At 46.6% G+C, this 23,259-nt stretch overlaps 1 protein-coding gene across 1 annotated transcript in view; it reads right to left on the reverse strand.

Moving 5' to 3' along the window:
* Positions 1-12,253: 12,253 nt before the first annotated feature.
* The window catches only part of Trank1 (tetratricopeptide repeat and ankyrin repeat containing 1), an 87,671-nt gene continuing 76,665 nt past the window's right edge, over positions 12,254-23,259 (reverse strand). The window contains exons 17-22 of the mRNA XM_052187091.1: positions 21,779-21,882; positions 21,549-21,681; positions 18,647-18,792; positions 14,951-18,003; positions 14,065-14,163; positions 12,254-13,681 (exon numbers count right to left, since the gene is read on the reverse strand). Of these exons, the coding sequence (XP_052043051.1) occupies positions 13,581-13,681; positions 14,065-14,163; positions 14,951-18,003; positions 18,647-18,792; positions 21,549-21,681; positions 21,779-21,882 (3,636 nt within the window). The 3' untranslated portion in view covers positions 12,254-13,580. The remainder of the gene's footprint in view (positions 13,682-14,064; positions 14,164-14,950; positions 18,004-18,646; positions 18,793-21,548; positions 21,682-21,778; positions 21,883-23,259) is intronic.

Raw genomic sequence — 23,259 nt, forward strand, 5'->3', positions numbered from 1 at the left:
TTGGACTTCTTGAGTCTTAGCAGATGATGTGATTTTAAGGTGACCACAGGGACTTTTGAGTCTCCCCCTCAGGTAACTTTGCACTTTCTAGAAGACCGACTGCTGAATCATCAGGTTGCTTGGTCAGAGTTGAGGCAAACTTAAGGATTGGGTCAACATGCAAAACAGGACTGTCTGCATCGACCGAAAGACAAAGTAGAACTGAAATCCCTGGGACAGTTGAGAGTTCTCTGGCTGCTGTTTCCTTCACACCACACACACACACACTCACCAGGCATGTGGTGTGGCCTCTCCTTAATGGGTTCAGGGGAGCATGCTGAACCTGTTCCTTCGTCTGATATGCCCGATGACTTCTTGGAATTGATTTTTCTGGTATGATTTTAATAGACCATGTGCATATAGTCCATGTACCTTGACAAATGCACAGGGTGTCACCTGTTTGCTTTCAGGAATAGGTGATCTACCAGCCTGTGCCTTGTGGTGGCAGAAGCCATGTGATAACCTCTGGAAATGGCACATGAGTGTTTTGCAGGTGGAGATCCTTATGACAAGGCCCGTGGAGAGCCCTGTCCACTTGGCAAGGACCTGTGGGAGCAATAGTTCAGAGCCCTGCAACAATCCTTGGCTGGGGGTGGGGGACTGGGGTGGGGGAGGGGCAGGGGGGATGCGATGTGTGCACTGGGCTCTCTTGGCTTTTGCTATGTTTACTCTTATGGTAATTTTTAGTTTTGCTTTGTTAGTCACGGTTATGGCTGGATTTATGATGAACCAGTTTGTTTGTTTGTTTGTTTTTTCTCAAAACACAGAAACCAGTTCTCCCTGAGAGAAGTGGCTGCTTCTGCTGTCACCTTGAGTAAGCAAGAGGAGCTCGCTATGAGTAATGATGCTCGCTCACTTAACTGCTCTAAATAAAAAGATAATTGTTGAGAACTTAGGAGATAGTGTCTTAAAAGATGACATCAGAACTTATAGAACATATGAGGAAGAAATAGAGGACATAAAAGGCCAGACATCACTCCAGTGCCAAAAAATCAACACAGGAATCTGAATCTCCTATTACTCTGGGAGGTAAAAGTGCAAGTAGAGAATGCCAGAAGGAATAGAAACGTTCCCCAACAGTTAAGAGTTAAGTATTAATCATTACCCTTTTGAGAATGCATAAAGAATAGGACCACAAGTACTGCTCACACAAAAATGATATGTGAGCCATAGAAATTAGACTTACACCTGAAAAATATTGTTCTAGATAGAGTATCCTACTCTCTGAGGACTGCAAATATATGAAAGCATCATACTGTTAAGGACTGGCCACAGAGGCTGGCCTTTCATTTCTGTAACCACATGTCAATCCAGGCACAATACAAGTAAGCTGTGTCTGGCTAGATATGATCACTTGGCTTACAATATAAAAGTCATGCTCAGATATGAAATCAAGATACATTGATGCTTAGATATGAGGTCAAGGCCAATTAATGATGACACAGGAGTGGGGAAGAGGAAGAGAATCAAAATGGCTAAATATTAATGATTCTTAGGAAATGATTCAAGAGGAAAGAATCTTAGGAAATGATTCAAGAGAAAAGAATTGAATGTTTTGGAACTTGTGTAAGTAAAGGCAGCTCGAGTTATTCGGGGGCCATTTATTAAAAAGACAACAGTGATCAGATTCCTCAACCTTTACTGACTCCACACATCCCACTGGAGCTGGACTCTAACACTGTGGGTGTGTCACATAGATAATGTTGGTGTGGCCACTGAGGTGCAGAGTCATCCTATCTCTGTATTTAGATTCGAAACGGAGTCAGATGCTGCTTGTAAGCGGGAGTCTCTCAAGGCAAGGCACAGCTGAGAGCAAAGTTTTAGACAGTATGGAGTAACTTAGGGCAGTCTGTCGCCGGGCGGCAGCATGGTAGAGCATGGGAGAAGTTGCTCTACCCCAACATTGCTAAATGAGGCCCTGGTTATTGATATTAGGGCAACTGTCTGAGCAGTAAGGCCCCTTGCCTTTCCCCTTATGCCAAGGACAGACATCCCACCCAACAATGAGCAGAATGTCCCTCTCACTTGCATGACCCTCCCACACACACCCACTCCCGTCAGCACAAAGATGACAAATGGATTTTTAGATCCCTTCATGTCGCTTGCTCCCACTTCTCTTTTTAAAATATCTCCAGTAGCGAGGGTAGACGAAACAAAGTTCGTTCCTTGGCCAAGGCTGCTTCTCAGAAACATTCCCAGACTGGTTCATTTGAACTAATCTACAGTGGCTTTAACTCCATATGGACACCCTTAGGCAGCCTGCATACATATTTTTTTTTTTTAACTTTGAAAATAGTGCAAAAAAGGAACAGAATGGACAAGAAATTCACTTTATATGCACACCTCCTCCTGCATGCCCCAGTTCCCTCACATGCATGCACAGAAACACAGGCAGACAGATAGACAGACAGACAGGCAGACAGATGGATGGACAGATGGACAGGCAGAGACTACAGTACTGTTTCTACTCCACAGCTTTGCCCAGGATCTGTGTTCTGCCTCCTCGGGTGTACATGTCCTGTCAGTTTAGCATTTTGGGGTCTATTTATATTCTAAAAGGACTTATTTTGCTTTAAAATGTTTATATGTTGGGTTGGGAGAGGCTGGAGAGATGCCTCAGTGGTTTAAGAACACTACCTGCTCTTCCAGAAGACTTGGATTCAGTTCCCAGGGGCCACGTAGTGACTAACAGCCATCTGTAACTCTAGCAACTCCAATGAATCTGATACCTTCTTCTGGCCTCTGTGGACACCAATGACACATGGGGTGCACGAACATACGTGCAGCAAGACATGCATGCACATAAACCAAAAATAAGTAAACCTCTTTTAAAATATCAACCTAGAAATATCTGTTTGGGGACAAAGTCTTAGTCAATGGCACCTCTAATTCACTGCGTAGCTGAGGATAGCCTTGAACTTGTCCTCCTCCCTCTACCTTCCAAGTGCTGGGGTTACAAGCATGCTCTACCACATCTGTTATCAGGCAGCACTAGAGAGCAAACCTGGGGCTTCATATATGCTAATCCAGTGTTCTGCCAACTGAGCCACAGTCCCAGCCCCTTGGAAAGCTCTTGATAGAAGCAATGCTGGAATTCTGGGAAAGGCCAACTGTTGCAAGCCCAGGCCTCCCTTGGAGCACTGGCTAGCCTGGGCTCTTCAGAGCAGAGTGCTGATGGGCCAGCACAGCAGATCAAGGGCATCACTTTGCCTGAAAGGACCTTGATATTAGGCATTAAGACCACAAAGTCTCAGAATGACAGACTGTGTCCTGCCTTCTATAAAGGTGTCTTCTGACATCATATAGCCGCAGGAAGTCTGTTTTGCCCAGCTCTGACTAAACTGAAAAAGTCACTGCCTATAGTCTCATATAGTTCCATGTCCCCTTATAAAGTCACCTGATTTTACACATGAGTGACGCTTTCCATTCTTTGAGGTACCCAATCCTGTCATCCTGGGGTCCATTTCAGGACCAGCAAGATTATATTAGATGACAGAATCTCATCACTGGGCTTACCTCAGCACTCTCCTACAGAAAAAAAAAAGAAAGAAAAGAAAGAAAGAAAGAAAGAAAGAAAGAAAGAAAGAAAGAAAGAAAGAAAGAAAGAAAGGAAGGAAGGAAGAAAGAAAGGAAAAAGAAAGGAAGGAAGGAAAGAGAGAGAGAAAGAAAGAAAGAAAGGAAAAAGAAAGGAAGGAAGGAAGGAAGGAAGGAAGGAAGGAAGGAAGGAAGGAAGGAAGGAAGGAAGGAAGGAAGGAAGGAAGGAAATAGAGAGAGAAAGAAAGGAAGGAAGGAAGGAAAGAGAGAGAGAAAGAAAGAAAGAAAGAAAGAAAGAAAGAAAGAAAGAAAGAAAGAAAGAAAGAAAGGAAGGAAGGAAGAAAGGAAGAAAGGAAGAAAGGAAGAAAGGAAGGAAGGAAGGAAGGAAGAAAGGAAGAAAGGAAGAAAGGAAGAAAGCAAGAAAGCAAGAAAGCAAGAAAGCAAGAAAGCAAGAAAGCAAGAAAGCAAGAAAGCAAGAAAGCAAGAAAGCAAGAAAGCAAGAAAGCAAGAAAGCAAGAAAGCAAGAAAGAAAGAAAGAAAGAAAGAAAGAAAGAAAGAAAGAAAGAAAGAAAGAAAAGAAAGGGATCTGTAAAGGGCTCACCCTGCACCTGGGCAGGTAAGCAGAGCTTCAGGGTGGTGTCCATGGAAACACAGTTCCCTCCACTCCCAGCAGCACCTGCAAGGACAGCATGGTAGAAGCCAGAGAAGCCTGAGAAATGGCACTTCCGGAACACTCACATTTGGCTCCTGACTCCCATGTCAGGTGCCTCACAATTGCCTGTAACTCCAGCTCCCAGGAATCCTACATCCTCTTCTGGCTTCATCAAGCACCTGTATGCGTGTGTGCATACTAACACATGCACACACACACACACACACACACACACACACACAGAGAGAGAGAGAGAGAGAGAGAGAGAGAGAACTGGAAATGTGCTGACGTTACTCCAAGGAGACTGACACTAGTCTGATAGTAGCGTGGAAAATGGAGGGGAGGTGTGCTTATCTTCGGAAAATGGAGGGGAGGTGTGCTTATCTTCCAGAGCATCTCCACCCTGCTTCTGCTTGCACACTGTCCAGAGAGACATGGAGAGCGTCTGCAGAGGGAGTGCTGAGCACCAGGTTTGAAGGGTTCGCTCCCCATCTCCACCTGTACAGGGGATGCAGCAGTGGCTTCCCTCTCCGGGCTTGTGGTCTCTAGGAAGAGACTGTGCAAGCCAGCTTGAAGGACTCCGCCCATAAATAACAGTTCTTATTACTTGAGGAAACTGAGGACAGGCAGGAAGGGACAGGAAGGGCAAGGAGGAGTTGTGAGACGCCCCCCCCCCCCCCCAGGTAAGGATGCTTTCAGATGGGAAGGAAGAAAGCCAAGATTACCTGGACGTAAGAGGATCTTACATACAAACAGTGCTTGTACAGACAGCCTTAGAAGTGAGACTCCTTCTTATTCACCAGAGGCTGAAGATAGATGCGAGTTGGGCAGTTGGGTGAGAGGCCAGTTCTATGTGGATCCCCAAAGGTGTCCCAAAGAGTCGATCTTTCTTTTAGTTTGTCAACACCATGGAGCACATGCCAACACCTCTTTCCGGGGGTCTGCTAGGACCCCAGTGCCTCGTTGTAAGAACCAGTGTGAATTCTCTTCCGACCATCTCCTTAAACAAGCATCTACTTTCTTGGACCTCTCCAGTTTGACTTCCAGAAACATTTCTGTTGCTTTGCGTCAACAAGTACAATGCAAACTATTTTGTAAAATTCACCTCATATAGAATTCTCCAAGTCAGCACCAGTAAGTTTTACTTACTTTTGGCAAAAGTGGATCAAACTACCAAGCCTCTTCTGCAGCTTACATTTCAGTGAATTACTGATCTTCACCAACACATCTGTAGCCTTATAAAAGGTGATTTAAACTTTGCATTCTCTAAGATGACCCTGTAGAAAACACCTCTCCATCACTTGTAGAAATGTTTCTCTAATATAAATCCCTGAAAATGAAGCTGATAATTACTTATATGTCACAGAATTTAACCTGAAAAGGGGGGATATCCTGACACCTATTACAGTGTGTATAAACCATGAAGATGCTAAGCCAAGTGAAATAAACAAAAGACAAAGATAGACTGCTATGGTGTCAAAAGCCAGAAGCTAACACTAAGATGTTACAAGGTTAAATATATATATATTCATTCTACAGCCAGGACAAACTTACTGTCTCCTATAAGTAGGAAAGAGAAGTGGCCAAGACTAAAACCAAAGAGACCTTTTTTTATATATCAAGAGAGCAGGTGATTATAAAAAGTAGAATTTTGCAGTTATTTTTATGATTATGTTGTGAGTTTATAGTCAGACAGTTCCCAGAATATACCACAGAACAATGGAAGCCCAAGGTTATAGAAGAACAAATTTTAAAAAATGTTGAGCTTTAACTTGGGACATGATTAGAGAAAAACACTCATGGGAACAATATAGAAATAAAGCAATTCTAACATTGTGTTTAACTAGGAAAAGGAAGAAAAAAATGGACTCAGCAGTCTCTCCATATAGTCAAACAGTGCAGGGTCCTACTTGTATGAAGTAGGCTTCCAGGACCTGGGGAGATGGGACAAACGGGAGCTAGTGTCAATGGGTGACTCCAGCTATGGGTCTGTAAACGTTCTGCAGGTGGGTTATACGGCAATACGAATGTATTCAGCATTACTAAACTGTACACTTAAAAAACAAGATGGTAAATCTCAGGGTTGTATGTCACAGTCAAAACTCTATTTCAAGCTGGAGAGATGATTAAGTCAGTAAAGTGCTTATTTCAAAGTTTAAGACCTGAGTTTGATTCCGAGAACTTATATGAAATTAAAGTTGGGGATGGTGCACATTTGTAATCTCAGCAGCAGGCAGGCAGAGACAGGTGGATTCCTGGGGCTCCATGGCTGTCCAGCCGAGCTCAATCAGGAAGTCTGTGAGCTTCCGGTAGAAGTGAGAGACCCTACCTCAAAAAGACAAGGTGGATGGCTCCTGAGGCATGATAGCTGAGACGTCTGTGTCATATACACATGCGCACACATTTACAAATACATATACATGTACATATATGCAGATGAAACCCCCCCCACACACCTGTACACACACATACAGAAATGAATTTCTTGCAAAGAATAAAAAGATGGATGTCAAAGCAAGTGCATGTTTCTTTTGGGAGACCTGGTCAAAGTCTTCATCCTCGCGCAGTGGGCGACAGGGCCCTTCCTCCACAGGCTCCTGACTTGGGCCTGCTCAGTCTTCTTCCCACCCAGGCTAGGCAATGGCAAGGGAAGGAGAAACAGACTGAACACCAGCATGTCCTACTTATGTGTGACACAGGCCCATGCAGAGCCTCCAGACGGTGCCTCGGGATGGTGGCTTTCTGCAGGGTGGGCAGAGATCTCCATGGACGCCTCCAGAAACTCCAGAAGTATTTGTGTTCTCTTCCCCCATCTCACTCCCCAGCCATAAAAGATGATGACTCCCCCAAATCGCAGACTGACCTACATATTTTCCTGAAACAGCTGGCCTGTAGAATCGCTAAAACTTAAGTTAAAAATAGTCTCTGGCTCTAAAAGAAGAATGGGTCCTTGGTAACTAAGCCGTCTCCCGAATGTTCCCTTCTGAACCGAGGTCACACAAAAGCTGACTCGGCTTTCTCCTCAGAGTGCTTCCCTACTCATCATCAGCCCTCCCTGCTCCGGAGACAAAGCTCTACTTGCAATCATTTCAGATTCTTGCTTCATCTGTGGAAGGTGGGCAGGGAGGAAAAGGCGTGTACAAGCCAGCTAGAAGCTGGGTCACTATTTCCATTTCACAAATTCCCATCTGGGCTCAGAAAGTTGAAATGGCTTGCCTGGGTTTTCACAGCCAGTATAACAAACCACATTTTAATCTTAGGTGTCACTCCAGATACTGTGATGCCTGCGGCTTGCTGCTCTGTTGCAGCTCAAGTCCCAGAAGATAATCAGGGCATGAGTGTGCATCTCCTAAGCAGAGAGCAGAATTCTGAACAGAGCTGGAATTCTCCAGAACCCGGAGATGTGCTTCGAAACAACTCACCTCAAGGATGCTCAGTAGGGTTAGGGGAATGCACATGTTTAGGACCAGTGTTCTGATCTCTAAAACCCGCAGCAAAATCTGGGAGCAGTAGCACCATATACTTGTAATCTTGGGGCTCCTACGAGAAGCTTGGAGGCAAAGAAGGAGAATCCCTGGAAACTTGGCTAGCTAGCCTGCAGTGTCCAGCTCATATGAGTAACCATGCTTCAACTGAGGTGGATGGTTGGTACAGATACCCAACATTGTCCTCCACATACTGCTTGCGCACATACCGCGCGCGCGTGCACACACACACACACAATATGCCTCAGGTATTTTGCTAACCGATTGCTCCTCCCTCCACCCAAGTGAGGAACATTTTCCCGGGGAAGGTGAGTGAGTGTGTGGTCAGGTGTGAGAATCCAGTCTCATTGTCAAAGACCTGGTTTCTCCCTTGTGTGGAATCAAAGTTATTGATGAACTCTTAATCTTTGTGCTGATGAGAATAAGGGTTTGGGGTGGGAGGTAGCACCCGATACCATCCACCCAGAGTTCTGTTCCAGATGCAGAATCTCTGAGGTAGATTTATAGTGACAAAATCAGGCTAAAGCCAGTTTCAGTCAACTAGGAAAAAATTTTAAAAAGTGTTTATATCAGAGACAGTTATCTGCTGCACTGACTTATCCACTGTCCAAATCCTGAACTCAAAGGTGACCCTAGGGACACAGAACTGTGATAATTATAAATATGGATCCTGGAACATATTTAAAGCAGCCTAGGTCCAGATAAGCCTGCTGGTAACAACTTTGAAAGATGTATTTCATCTTGAGAGGCGGACAGGTTAGGGAGAAGAGGGAGGAACTGAGAAACTTTTGACAGTTTCATGGCTGAAGAACCTGTGGATTCTGACTCCTGTGACACATGGACCCTGAGGAGATGAGGTCTGGGGGAGAAATGATCAAGAAGAGGGGATGCTACCATGCTTCTACTGCAGACTGCGCCCACGATCTGCAAAGAGGCTACACACCCCCATTTTGCTGGCTAGTTTTTTTTTTAATTTATTTTACATCTCGAACTCAGTTTCCCCTCCCCCTTCTCCTCCCTCCAATTCCCCCCCACACCAATCCACTCCTTCTCTGTTTCTCTTCAGAAAAGGGCAGGCCTCCCAGGGGTGCCAACCAGCCATAGCATATCAAGTTGCAGTAGGCACCTCCCCTCATTTAATTTCTACCTGATACAGCAGGTCATTTGGGAAGGGGGACTCTTAATTAGAAAAAGAAAAGTCTTTATAAGAATGAACTATGGGCAAGTCTACAGTATATCTTCTTGACTGATGACTCACGGTGGATGGTGTCACCCGGGGCAGGTGGTCCTGGATGGTATAAGACAACAGGTTGAACAAGCCTCAAGGACTGAGCCAATAAGTAGCACTCGGCCACAGTGTCTGCTTCCAGGGCCCTGCCTTTATTTCTCTCAGGGATGGGGTGTAGTCTGAGAGTTCTAAGATGAAACAGACACTTTCCTCCCCCAAGTTGCTTTTGGTTATGGCATCTAGTACGGCAAAAGGCGCGCTGAGACACTAGGTACATTCTAGCATCCAGATGCCCCTGCATGCACAGCCTTGAGTCTCCCGCCCGCCCCGCCCCCATGTCCTGGATTTCACATAAGAGGCAGCTAGTCTGGATGTCTGGAGAGGAGCGTGTACAGTCAGCAAATGGGTCTGGATGCATGACTGCAGTGCCCAAACACAAAAGGGAGCCTTCCGTAATACAGTGTGAAGTAGAATGGGAAGAGATGGGTAGGTGTCAGAAGCCTTCCTTTGTTTTTAAAGATATAGGAGACATGATCTGTGTCATCCTGGGTGGACTGGAGCTTACTACATAGATTAGGCTGAACATTCTCCTGCCTGTGGCTCCCATGGGCTGAGATTACAGGCATGCATTACTATATCCAGTCTCCAACTGTACTATTAGCCAAGCTTCCACAAATGTTAGCCTTACATTGGCTGTCAGTGGCCCTGAGGAACTAGATCTCCAGAACTGAGTGGAAAGGCCCAGTGACATCGGTCAGAGAGGGCTCACCTATCTTTCAAGATGCCCTGCAACTAAGTCTCAGCCTGCACAGCCAGCTAGCTGCCGATAGCCAAGATGATGAATGTTGAATGCTTGACTTCAGGGGAGAGTTTTGGATAACCTCAGTCCTGGGGCCCTTGAGCACTAAGATCTTGGTGTCTCCACCCGGCCAGGAAGGTGTAGGGGAAACTTTTCGTTTAACAGCAGACTGAGCATATAGGCTCCAGTTGAGAGCTCTGTTCTGCCAATCTCCTGCCTTGGCTTCAGGCAGCCCTTACTTTACGTATAAAAGAGCAGGGGTCACTCTGGATTTGACTGACCCGAAGGTTTGGAGTTGAAAGAATGACATTACTCACACTATCTGACATGCAACAGGCCTTCACTTCAGTTCCCCCATTTCTGTACAACAAACTGCCCTGAACTGTGTGATTTAAGCCAGGAGTGGCTAATTCTCTGATTTGGCTGTGGGCATTGGGGGCAAGTTTAAGCTGTTTCTTCTCTATCTGAATCAGTAGATACCAGACTGACACACCAAGAGTTCTTCACTCACATGAAGACATGTGGGACTCCACCTGGCTTCCACAAGGCTATCCCCACACTAGCCTGGCTCCATCACAGTGTGGGTCTCAAGAAACGGAATCTTCCTGGGGCTGGTGACTGAGTTACCCCAAAGCTGTATTACAAGAGGAAAGTCACCTATTGTCTCAGACTGTGCCACTCGGAGAGACTGTGTGTCAAGGGCAGATGTGACATACTATCATATTATATGTGACTGTGTCTACAATATCGCAGAAGCTTCCTAATCCTTAGAGAGAGACTTCAGGTAAGCAGGGGCTTCTCAAGCATGACTTGTGTTGAATTTCCACAAGGGGAACAGGGCACAGAATGGGATCTGTGTCAAATTAACTAAGAGACATTTCATGCACAAGGAAGATGTGCCTGAGCACCCTGATATTAGGCCATTAAACTCTAGGATTATAAGCGACTTAGTGCTATCAGCCGGAAACAAAGGAAGCTCACAGCCAAAGCCATTTTAAAAATAAAAATGGAATGCTTCATAGAAGAATTATGTAAAATACAGAAGTGGTTTTGTTAAGATTGTGAGACTGTGAAGCTAGGACCATTTCCCTAGGCCACAGGAATAACCCTGCTGTTTGGCTTGAAGGCCCTTTCTGTGTGAGGGAGGAGTGGAAACCCTGTCTACCTCCGTTCTGGTCCCTTTCATGGGCCCTAGTCCACGTGCCTACCCAACAGCAATGACTCCAGTGGCCCAGGAAAGCTTACTCTGTCACACTAGAGAAATTGATAGCTGATGCACTCTGGCCACCAGCAGGGGACCTGGTGACAATCAGGACCTCTGAAGGCAAATGTTCTCTTTGTATGTAACTGATAAACAAGTGTATCATAAGAGGTTATGCAGTAAGCTGGAGCTGGGCTTGTGCAGCAGTCACAGTAGGCCAGGGTGCTGAGCAGGCTTATTTTGAATTGTAAGAGCCCACTTGGGAAACTGATGCCCAGTGCCTTGCTGAAGATCTGGGTATACCGAGTTACTTGCTCCCTGTAGCCCTAACTTTGCCCCGCTGCCTTTTCTGCCACAGGCCATGCTTGGGTTGCCTTTGCAAAGTAACTCATGGTCATGACTACTGCTGCATGCTGCATCCTTGTGCCCTCCATGTGGTTCTTTTGACACTACAATGGACTTGTGACCTTTATATACACCCACATCCTGTTCTTCCACGCAGGCCTGACCAGCAGAGCTCTTGCCACAGGACTAGGCTCCTGAGCTCAGTTCACTGTTGGCATTCCTGACCCTCCTCCTGACTTCCATTCTCTTCTCAGGACTTCAAAGGCTGTGGAGGACTGTTGAGGACGGGCATCAGGCGCTTACCAGAGCTGCAAGTAGAGAAAGCAGTGGGATTATCTGTCCGAGCGAGCGCTGAAAGCCTGACTCCTAAAGCCCAGGCTGCAGCACTTGGCATCCTCCAGCTCAGAGGTCCTTCTGCCCTACAGCACCAAGGCCTGAAGGGATCCAGACCTCACTGCATACAGTCCAACTCCGACAAGTAGAAAGGGGTCTTTTGTCAGTTTCTCAAAGAGACTGCTGCTACCCCATGCAGGATACCTCTCTATCACCAGTGCTTTCTCGTGGCACTGGGTCTCTCCCAGGTCCTGAGGCTGAGGAAGGTGGGCACCTGAACACAGTGTTGAGAAGATCTAGCTTATCTTAGATAATACTCACTATGGGCAGGAAGGGAATCTGATTCTAGGTCTCCTACCTCCTATGGCCATGTTCATCGCTAGGGGGAGGCCCTGGTACACAGCATTGACAAAGTCTATGCAGCCCAAGCCTCGGCAGCACTCCTAAGCATGAGTGCCTGCAGTCAACTGCGTTTCTCTGACCTTGAATTTCTTAATCTTAGCAGTCACCGAGCAGCCCAGAAAGAGCCAACGGCACCATCCCATACTTGCTCTCAGTGGAAATTTTAAATAAACAAAAGGACAACAACAGACAAGAGAGGTGCTATAACTTTATAAAAACAAGATAACACAGCAGTATTTGATTAGATTTTCTGGCAAGTTTATAAAAAAAAAATCTGGAATAAAAATGAGAAACATAACTCAGAAATTACAAAACCCATCGTGGAAACACATCTTTAGAAAGACAATGGAGGGTAATGGCGAGCAGCAAAAGCAGCAGCAACATGGAATGAAAGCTGGTTCTGTGGTTGAGATGAAGCCTCCAGAGATTGGGGTGAACCTGGGCTGAGTGGGAAAGGGCAGGCAGTGAGCATCAGAGAGGCAGGGAGGCTTCCCAAGTGAGGCCAGGCTGGCAGTGGCTGGCAGTGGCTGGAGGGGCATGCAGGCCTCGTGCAGCCCCTCTGGCAGGGCCGACAGGCCACATGGCAGTGATCCACACAACTATCACTAGAAGTTACTCTATTCTATTGTTCCCCAACTGAAGAGCCCAGGGAGCAGAAATTCAAGCTGTCAACCTAAGCGTATGTGTGAAATATGCCAGGGAAAACCACGAAACACAGATGTGCAAGGCATGTGCAAGCTGCGTCTCCTATCATCTACACAATAGCCAAGGCAAAGGCAAGACCACTTTGGAGTGGGCAGGAAACACCTTCAAATGTTCCTTGAATGGAAAGATGTCCACAGGCTGCTGGGCGGATGCTTGACTACATTCTGAGGTAGTCTAACTCTGACTTGCACAGGTGGCTGGGAATGATCACAAAAAAAAAGAAAAGGAAAGGAAAGAAAAAACAGAAAGAAAGAAAAGAAAGAAAAAAGGAAAGAGGGCAGAAGTTGCCAGAGACAAAAGTAAAATATACCACAGTAGCCACTCAGACAACCAATAGGTAGCCTGGACTCAGGGTTGCTTATGGCAAGGCCCTAATAAACTCTGGGCACAGAGAGCCTTGGTTCTGCTTGCTATTTTACAGCAGTGTGCCGAGAGATGTGGGATCCACAGAGGCCTTCCTAGCCCGGAGCAGGGGCATCTCAAGCTGAGGTGTGCCAATCTTAAATGCCTACCCCTCTGCTACCGTGGCGATGAGCCCAGCAGCCTGAGCTTGGGACAGAGAAGTCCCAGCACTCCTTTCAACTGCCTCCCCATAACCAGACATGTGTGGTGTCTGGGGAGCAGTGTGGCTGTTAGACCTTAGCTTGGAAAACTAAGGGACTAGAGGTCCCGGCATGAAGAGCACTCTGACCCCATGCCACCACTAACTGGGCAATAGCGACAATGGACAGCAAAGGTAGCTGCCCCTTTCTAACACTAATTCACATTCTATTTCTCTTCTGCGCCAGCAATGAGAACTTTTAAGACAGGATGGAATGATCTGAAGGTCTGGGAGGCAACAGATGTGTGAAAACACTTTAGTGCTTTCTCTGCTTCCCACATTTCCGGGCACGCCTTCTAGGGCAGAGCTCACCAAAGTCTTCCACTTCATTTTCATATTCTTCGTCCTGAACAGTACCTAGTCAGAAAGCAAAACAGTAAAACCCAAGTGAAAATGGCAGCTTCCTGTTCTACCAGAGTTTAACGTCCTGCTAAACCTGATTTCTCTGGAATCATTGTTTTAAGTTAAGGAAATGAAGCTCTCTGCCAGGGTGGTAGAGAATGGAACTTTCCGTTGAGTACTGTCGTTGGGAGTTGCTGTGCTGAGTCTGCACAATGACTGAATATCTATGAACATTAATAAGCAATTACCACATCCCGGAATAATGCCCTTCACCTAACAGAGAAACTGCATCACTAACAGTCTGGCAGGCACTCCTGACATCACTGGCAAGCCCACCTGACACTCAGCCGGAAGCCAGTGGAGCCAAGGGACCACTGTCCTAGGAGGTCAGGCCTTACCTTCATCCTGTAAGCGGAGCTCTGTCTTCTTCAGCCACTCCTGTGCATTCTTGACTGACAGGGTCAGAATCTTGACCTGCCGAGTCATCACCTCCTCTGCTACAGAAACCAAACAACAAACGCTCTAAGCAAAGAGATGGCTTCAGGCATTAGAGCACCAAGCACTAGGCAGAGATCCCCACGTCCCAACGCTGCCTTCTGCCACCACGAACACAGGCTACTTTAAATGATCGCCCAGCGCCACAGCTGTGGGTCTGCCAATTGACAAAAGCAAACCTTCCCGGGAAACTTGTATCCAAAGGATCATCAAGCCCCAATCTGAGGAAGTGCCTGAGTTACAGAATTTTTCAGTATAATTTTATTAATTTTATGCTTACTTTACAATGCTGGTAAGATACAGCCAATAAAGAAACGAGGGGGAAACTTGATTGTAAGAGCAGATGAGAGTACTCACTATAAAGGCTCACTCCCACTGAATGTGAATCAGGGGCCTTCCTAAGAAGAGGCCTACAATACTCAGTTCCTACCCTAGGGTTCCGCATCTTGTGGGTGCTCAAGGAAATCACTGAGTGACTAATAAAAAGACACCTCAAAGAGTTTTCTTACAACTTGAAGCATTCTGCCTGTATCTTCTCGATAGCATTAACTAACAAACCAGTTTCTTGTCTGTAACACCCAGAGAAACCGTCGTTGCTTACAATAATCACAATATTACAAATATTTAACTAGTGATAGTCTCAACAATGAGATTTTGCTGGAATCTGAGAACAGCCTTTTCCTGTCTTTCTGCAAATACTAACATCCCCCCTCCTCCCTAAATCAGTGGGAGCCGAGCATCTTAGGCCCAGGCTAGGCAGTGCCTGGACCAGTCCCCTCTGGCTCTCACCTTCAGCCCAGGCCTTCCGCCTGTAGAGCTCCTCCACCAGGTCTGAAACCCTCCTGACGTGCTCCTGCACCTTTCGCTGCAGCATGTGGCTCTGCTCCTTGGAGCCCATGTGACTACGGATCCAGACGCTCTGCTCAATGTCCTGCACCACCACTTTGCCTTCTTCGATGACTGGGTCTACCTTTTCATGGAAAAAAACCAGGTATTTCTGGTAGGCTGCTTGCTGCCTCCGGTGGCCTTCCAGGCGAATGTGCTGCTCATAAGACTCACTGATTCTCTCTCGGCATTCCCTCCCTTCCAGTTCAGCCCTGGAAATGATCATGACTTCTGAGGCTGCTCCCTCAAATGCTTTGCCAGGACTGAAATAGCTTTCGGGGCTGCGGGTAAACTTCACTCCACACAGGTCGCACTGGGTCCTGTCTACATCGGCCCTCTTGAAGTTGCCAGGTCTGACCTCCCTATCCTCCTCCCTGCTGCGCTCTGTCTGGATCCACCTCCTCCAGCTGATGCACAGAGACACCACCAGGCAGGCTCTGCGCAGCTTGCGCTGGATCAAGGCCTTTCGCTGCTTCTGGGAAAGGATGGCAGCCAGAAAATTATCTCGGCCTTCCAGGGCCAGCTCATCCAGTTCATCAGTCTCATCTTCACCGAGATCCCACTCTGAGTCAGCAAACTGGTCTATGGGGCCCATACAGAGCAGGCGGTTCAGCCTGACCTCCTCATGACAGAGGCCACGGACCACAGTGCCTTTCGTGTGCACACTGTCCCACCGCCAGTGGCAATCCACCAGGTACTCTTCATCCCGCTCAAAGAGCAGGTCCTGCAGCGCCTCAGCCACAGACTTCACACTGGCTGCCACCACCACCCGCTGCACCACCTTAAGCAGCCTCTTGGGCACCTGGTCTGGCCAGTCCACGTTCATCAGCTGCAGCCTTGTCTGGATCTCCCGGAAGTGACGGAACAGAAGTGGCTTGCAGAAGGGCTGCAGGACTTCCTCAGCATTCACCAGCATCACCAAACACAATACCAGAGTCCGCTCTGCCTCCCCCGATATCACATAGTCTATTTCACTGAAGGAGTCAAGCAGGACATTAAAGTTCATATTCTCATAGCCACACAGCACCTTGACAAGGTAGGACAGGTGGGACCGGAAGTCCCGGATGGCTCTGGTCACATCCTTTGGCTTGTACTCTTGGATGATGGAGAACACGTCCCCAGATTCCCTGTCCTTCTTGTTGGACAGAAACTCCCAGAAGTGCAAGAGTGCAATGTAGCTCTTGGGGAGACACAGGACAGCATTCTTCCAGAGGCGAGTCAGTACCACCCCACAGTGCACAAACTGCAGCTCCAGCAGCACCACTGTATTGGTAATGCTGGGGACCAGCGGCGCTTTGCACCTCTTGATGAGGACATTCGTGAAGCGGTAGAAGAGCCTCTTGTAGTCTTCAGGGTTCCTACGCACGTAGAGCTGGTCCATGGAACTCTCCAGCAGCCGGATGAAGCACAGATAGGACTTCTCCATGTTCTCATCTTCCCTGTTGGGCACCAACATGCCAAACTTCCCTTCTATGCCTTTCATTCTGCTGCCTCGCCCCCTGCCTCTGTCCTCCCTGTCAGACTCCAGCACTTTGAGCTCCCGGTTGTAACTGTCCTCCTCCTGGTGAAGCAGCTTCTCAAACTCCTCTGGGTAGCTGGAGGACAGAAGGAAAGCCTGCATGGCACTCAGCCACAGGTCTGTGGACTCCCTGCGGCTGTGTGCACTTTCTTTCTGAAACAGGTCATGCATGTACTCTTTCAAGGCATACCGGAAGGAGCGAAAGGACTTGTAATTTGGCTTCAGGATTTCTTTACAGGCCATGGGGTTTTCTGACAGCACTCTCTGGTGGAAATGCCTAGGGAAGAGGAGGTTTAGGAAGGATTTGCAAAGGCCATATGTATCTGGAGACAAAATATAATCTATTTCTTCAAGTTCTTCAGCTAAGACACTAGGGAACACTTTCTTGGCTTCCAGAAGCAACCCATTGATTGCAACCAGGTGCATTTTTGACTGAACCATGCACTTGGCTTCACAGCGCCTGAGGGGCCTGTGGAAATCTTCACACTGCTCATCCTCACATTTCAAACCCACAATAAATCTCATGCAGATTCCTGGGTAGATCTTCCCGAGCAGGATCTGTGTGATCTGACACAGTCTGCCCAAAAGGTGCTTGTTCAGGGCTAATTTTACTTGATCAGTCACGATTAAGAAATAATCCTTTGTTTTCTTCTCACTCAAGGTCAAATCCAGGTCCAAAATTATTCTTAATATGGGCCCAGGGTCGTTCTGGGCTATCTGGCAATATTTGGCATCCACCTGAAAAATTCCAAAGAACTCAAAGCAAGATTTGACCATTTCCTTCTCAGCATTGTTAGTCACATTTTTAAGGGCCCTGACCAGATTGAGAAGGACTTCCAAGCCCCCTGGAGCCAGGGCCAGAACCTTTTGACGCTCAGACTCACACTGGTTGGCTGCCTCATAGAGAGCTTCTACCATTCCTGCTGAGTGGTTGAGCATGTCGAACTTGACGAAGGCATCTCTAAGCTTCTGAAAGTCTCTCAGGATAATCCCCAGCAGGAACTGGGCCTCTGCGATGCCAGCCAGCTGGCCGGTTTGATAGCAGAGATCAAGTGCTTCTCTCAGAATAGCCTTTGTATGTTCTATGTCAGAATCTCTGGCCACATTGAGGCGGGCAGCCCCCAGCAGGCACGAGGCCTGGAAGTCCTTGTTGGTGGTGAGCCTGGCAGCTTCCAGGAGGCAGCCATGTTGCTTCATCAATAGTGCAGCCTCTTCCCTGCGGCCCTCCCTGTTGAGCAATTCTGCCGCTTCTGCTAGGCGTTTCCGAGACTTGAGGAACACCAGCTGGTCTTCCACGTCAAGCTTGGAAAGGACGGCCATCATTTCCTTGCTCTTGTTGGCACTCAGGTACTTTGCAGCAGCTTCCAGGTAAAACTGACTGGAGGAATAGGAGAGCTTGGGGACGGGAAAGGTCTTGTTCTTCAGCATTTCTTCGTATCTGTAAAGACAAGGCACACATGTCAACTTGCTGTCACCAAAGAAGGAAAGTCCCCCAAAATCAATACAAAGCTCCTTAAATAAGGACCTCACGAGCAGATATTGGAGAAAAGACCTAAACTGATCTACCACTCAGACATTTCTGGAAATGCTTCATTGTCCAGGCAAAATTTATGCATACTACAAAACCAAAACATAACAATTACTTTGGGTATTGAGCCTTGGTAAACATGACTGTGATTCTGTAAAAGGACAGACTGGTGGCTGCAGCAGTCTTTGTTTTTCTCTAGCTTACAGTCCTTCTCTTTTGCTAGATGTGTATGTGACTGGAAGCATGTTACTTGGCTAGAGCTCTCAGGGGTCCTTGCAGTCCACGGATAGTCAGTCTATCCTATTATAAACACACTGCGGTACATCCTTCATCTAAAGCCATCTCTTGTGCTGACGGGTCAGGGCTTAACAAGAGGCTGAGTGGCAGAGTCACTCTCAAGGAGCTCTGAGACTGCACTGAAGCATCCTCTCCACTGAGGGAGACTGACATGGTCAGGCCACTTCAGAATCTGCAGAGTAAACTACCAAGGCAAGCCATCCCCTGAGAGGAAAGAAAAGAAGGCAGACAGATGTAAAAGAATAAAACCACCTACTTTTCCACTGCAATAGCAGCTTCCTCAAAAAGCTCCTCTTGGCAGTACATTCTGAGTGCGAGATCAAATTCCTGAATCTGCTCAAAGCATCTGAAAGCATCTTGGAAGCACTGGCTTCGCTTATAGAAATAAGCAGCGTCTCTTATCTAGAACAGTAAAATGTTATTTTTATATAAAGTACTCTAATTTCTTTAATCTTAAAAATAGTAATATATAAATAATAAACATCATTTGTCTATTTCTTAGAATCCAGTTAGACCCACTATAGTATAGATAATATAAAAACAAATTCCTTTTAAAATAAAGGAAACAAGCTAAATCCCAATGTCATATCTTATACAAAGAGGGAGTGCAGGTGGACTACAGATGTCAGTCAGGGGCTAGAGAGATGGCTCAGCAGCTCATAGCCCTGCTTGTCTTGCAAGTTCAATTCCCAGCTCCACATGGCAGCTCACAACCATCCTTACCTCCAGCCCCAAGGAATCCAGTTTCCTCTTACAGCCTTCTCAGGTAATGCACACACGCAGTAAACATACATACATGCACCCAAAATACCCAGAAACAGAAAAACACAAAAGTAAAAAAGCTTAAAGGTTTAAATATGAAAATCATTGGAGAAAAATGTATGAATATCTGTGTAAGTAAAAATGTTTCCAACAAAACCTAAAGACATAAATCTCAGGGGAAAAGCTAATGAATTTTATGACTTCAAAGCTGTTCATCAAAGGTCTCATGAAATAAAGCTAAGAAAAAAAACAATTTTAAGGAGCTAGAATATAGCTCAGTGGTAGAACACTTGCTTAATATTTGTGTGAGGCCCTGGGTTTGATTCCCAGCATTAGAAATGGAGGAAAAGAGGGAGGAGGGTGAGGAGGCAAGGGAGACAAGAACTGTAGCTGAGAGCAGCACTGTCCAGCCACGCCCTGAGAGCAGACACATCTCACCACTGTGGGTCGAGTCTGCCAGTCACTAGCTAAAGATGAATAGAAATATATGGGGTACTGAAACCTAAAAACTGAATTTAAAGTTTTATTTAATTTTAACTTAAGTAGCCACATCTGACTAGAAGCTGTCATATAAGAATTACAAGTCTAGAACATAAAAGGGATTCCTGTAAGACAATCTAAAGACTTTTTGAAATGTGTGATTTTTAAAAACGCAGGCTATAGCTGCCGTTTACCACAGGGCAATGTGAACAGCTGAGGTGAAGCTTCTCAACTTCAGTAACAATCACAGGAATACAAATTACATCCCCCCCCCTTTTTCTGGAAAGACTCAGTGTAGCAGTATCAGTATAGGGCAAAACCAGAACAGAGAAGTGGGAAGGGTTGGGTGGGAAAACAGGGGGAGGGAAGGGGGCTGATGGGACTTTCGGGGAGTGGGGGTCCAGAAAAGGGGAAATCATTTGAAATGTAAAGAAATATATCAATAAATTTAAAAAAAAACAAAACAAAGGATTGCCAAGCAAAAAGAAGTCTGGGAATGTTCTCTTTCTTTCCCATATTGTATATTCAGAATATTCAATATGATTATATGAATAGGGTTTTAAAAAAAAATTACATCCCCAGTGAGCTACATCGATGAGCAGCCAAGGACACAGGGAATGCAGAATCTTTACATGCAAAGTGGCACGGCCATTCTGGAAGCAAGGTGCTCATACCTAGTAAAATGAAGGAATAGTAGCTGAAGACCCCAGGGTAGCAGGCCACTCACAACCACACAAGTGGCTCCAGCAAGACTGAGTCATGCCACCCCAGCACTGTATGTGGCGGCTAGGCATTAGTGGGCAGCCTGGACTCTGATCACTGGAGAACAGGGCAGCGATACACAGAACACTCATCTGAAATGTTACTGTGGTGGAGGCACAGCCAGAGCTTAACGCAAGAGAAATGGTGGGAGGACAAAGGCACAGAACAAGGTGGTGCGTTTTGAGCACCAGAACATAATCAAATGTCTGCTGAAAGGACTGGCTCAAAAGTCAAGGCAGATCCCCCAAAGCAAGCTAGCTGCCAAGACTGGCCATATCCATGAGCTGGGTTTGATTTTCTGGCCTTGCCTCAATGAATAAAGGTGAAAGAGGGATGGAATATTATTCCCAACATCAGCTTTGGGCACACACACACACACACACACACACATGCACGCACGCACGCACACGCACACACACATGCACATACACACACACCAATGAAAAAAGAAACAAAGGAACTCCTGAGACTATGATGCCACTTGGAGTCACAGCAATGCAATGCAGCTGTGAACAATGTCTGTTATTTTTTTCTCCTGTTTTAACCCTGTCACAAACAATCAGCCCACTGCCAGCTTGCCAGCTTCTGAGAAGCTATGTCCAGACTAGAAGCTCTGGGCAATGATTCCATTTTGTAATGTTAAGCATCCACACGTGGGTGGCTAGTGACACTGAGGTCAAACTTTTAACTTTATTTCCTCTTAATTTTATACAACTAGCTGCATGTGGCTGCTGGATTAAACAATGATGATCTAGATAATTACTAGGAACACACACACACACACACACACAGAGAGAGAGAGAGAGAGAGAGAGAGAGAGAGAGAGACTCCCTGTAAACACCAGGCTACTTACTCAAGCTGACTACAGACTCTGGACATATGGAAAGAGAAAGCAAAAACATTCTAACATCCTTCTGGTTTGGGTCTGCCACTTGGCCTCCCTATGGCTGTCTTCAGGCCTTGAATAGTGACCCAGATGTGGATGAACAGTCTCTCTCTCTCTCTCTCTCTCTCTCTCTCTCTCTCTCTCTCTCTCTCTCTCTCTCTCTCTCTCTCTCACCTTCCTTCAAGAACTAGTCTCTTCCTGCCACAAGCAGAGGCCGAGCAGTGCCCCCTTTTGCTTCTTCAAGCAGTGCCCTTGGGTGGGATCATACCTTTCCCAGCCTCTCACACAGTTGGGCAGAGAGCTGGAACTCCTTAGCGTAGCTCAAACACTTAAGAGATAGCTTTGGCTCATTGCACTCCAAGTAAGTCTTAGCCAGTTCCAAATACTGCAGCTCCTTCTCCCTGGAGGGAAAGAAGCCAGCATTGTCATGAGAGGTGGCTAGAACATTCAACCTGCTGCTTTGTCAGAGAGCATCTGAACCGATCCTGAGATACTTACTTGGGGCTGAATTTCTTGGATTTCATATTCAGGGCAGTGTAGTGGGCCAGGGCCAACTTCTCCTTCTCTAATGAATCTCCTTTCTGGTAACACTTAGCTGCAACCTAGAACAGGTCAAAGGTTTGATTCCCAGCAAGGTAACGGAGTTAACAGAACAAGAATTAATGCATGCATTGTGCCCCTATGGACAGAGCTCTGTGTCTGGCCCAGCCCAGTCTGACAGGGAAAAGCAGGAAGGTGCAGGTCATTTAAAGAGACATCTCCGAAGACAAAGCCCAGCTGTGGGACCAGCTAATACGACCCAAAGGTTTCACTAGGAAATAGCCAGTAGCCATGAGAAGGTGAATACAACATATATCTATAGGTCATCACAACACCAACTTTGTTTAATCTTCCAGTCGCCACCACAGGGGGGCATACCTTCCTCATTGTATGTAGTAGCAACCTCAGTCAGAACCATGGAGCAATGGGTCCAAAGCCCCCCCAGTGGCTTTTCTAGGCTTTGACATAGTTGCTAACTACAGTGGCACCTGTGTGCTGTAGGAACACAGTAGAGATGGCATCAGAGCATATCCAGACCCTTGGAGCATGCAGATCTGTGTTTACAAACCTCTGACTAAGAGATGTGCAAAAGGGTGCCAGAGGAGGTCTCCAAGCATAATTCAAATCCTGGCCAGCTGAGAGCTGCTCTTCTGAAACAGGAGTGCCTGCACTGTCTCAAAGCATGAGTGAGAAAAGCAGTAGGCTCCCACCACACCTGCCATTAGGTCGCAGTGTGGATGCAGGAGGCACTTAGTGATGCTCTCTGGTGACTCAGACAGAAGAACCTCTCCCACTCACGCTCTTTGCTCCTGTCCCTCCAGGCCCATGGACCTGGGACCTGCACCGCCCTCTTTCCCAGCTAGGGCCTTGGCATGCACTGCTCTAGCCGAAATGCTCCCACTTCCTTTCTCTGCCTAGTTCATTTCATTTATTCTACAAGTCTCAAGAGCCCCTTTCTCAAACAAGGCTTCCCTGACCTCCTGTGTCCAGAACAGGTGGCTCTGGGGACAGCCAGTTCTCTATGACACCTGCAATACTGGATTGTCTATTGTCCACTGTTGCTCACCATCAGATTCTTAAGATCTAAAGAGAATGTCTGGCCCATGGCTCAACAAGTATTTGTTGGATGAATGATCTTGCATGATGGTTCTGACACATTCATTGACATGCAGCCAAAAACTCAATAAGCCACCTGAGTCCTGAAGTCCTTTAGCGGGGTCAAAATAAAGTCAGGCGAGGAGAAGGCTTTTTATAACATTCTCATCTGTGCCGGCTCCCCTAAAAAAATTTTAGATTCAAACATTCAAAAGGTATTTTTAAAGGGATAAATAATTGGAATCCCATGGACAACACATATGGGCAACATCAATGATGCTCTGAAAGGAATGGAAGGTGAGACTTCCCAGTACAGCTCGTGCCGCGCTCACAGCTGTTGCTGC

This window comes from Apodemus sylvaticus, chromosome 7 (genome assembly GCF_947179515.1).
Source record: "Apodemus sylvaticus chromosome 7, mApoSyl1.1, whole genome shotgun sequence".
NCBI classification, from domain to species: Eukaryota; Metazoa; Chordata; class Mammalia; order Rodentia; family Muridae; genus Apodemus; species Apodemus sylvaticus.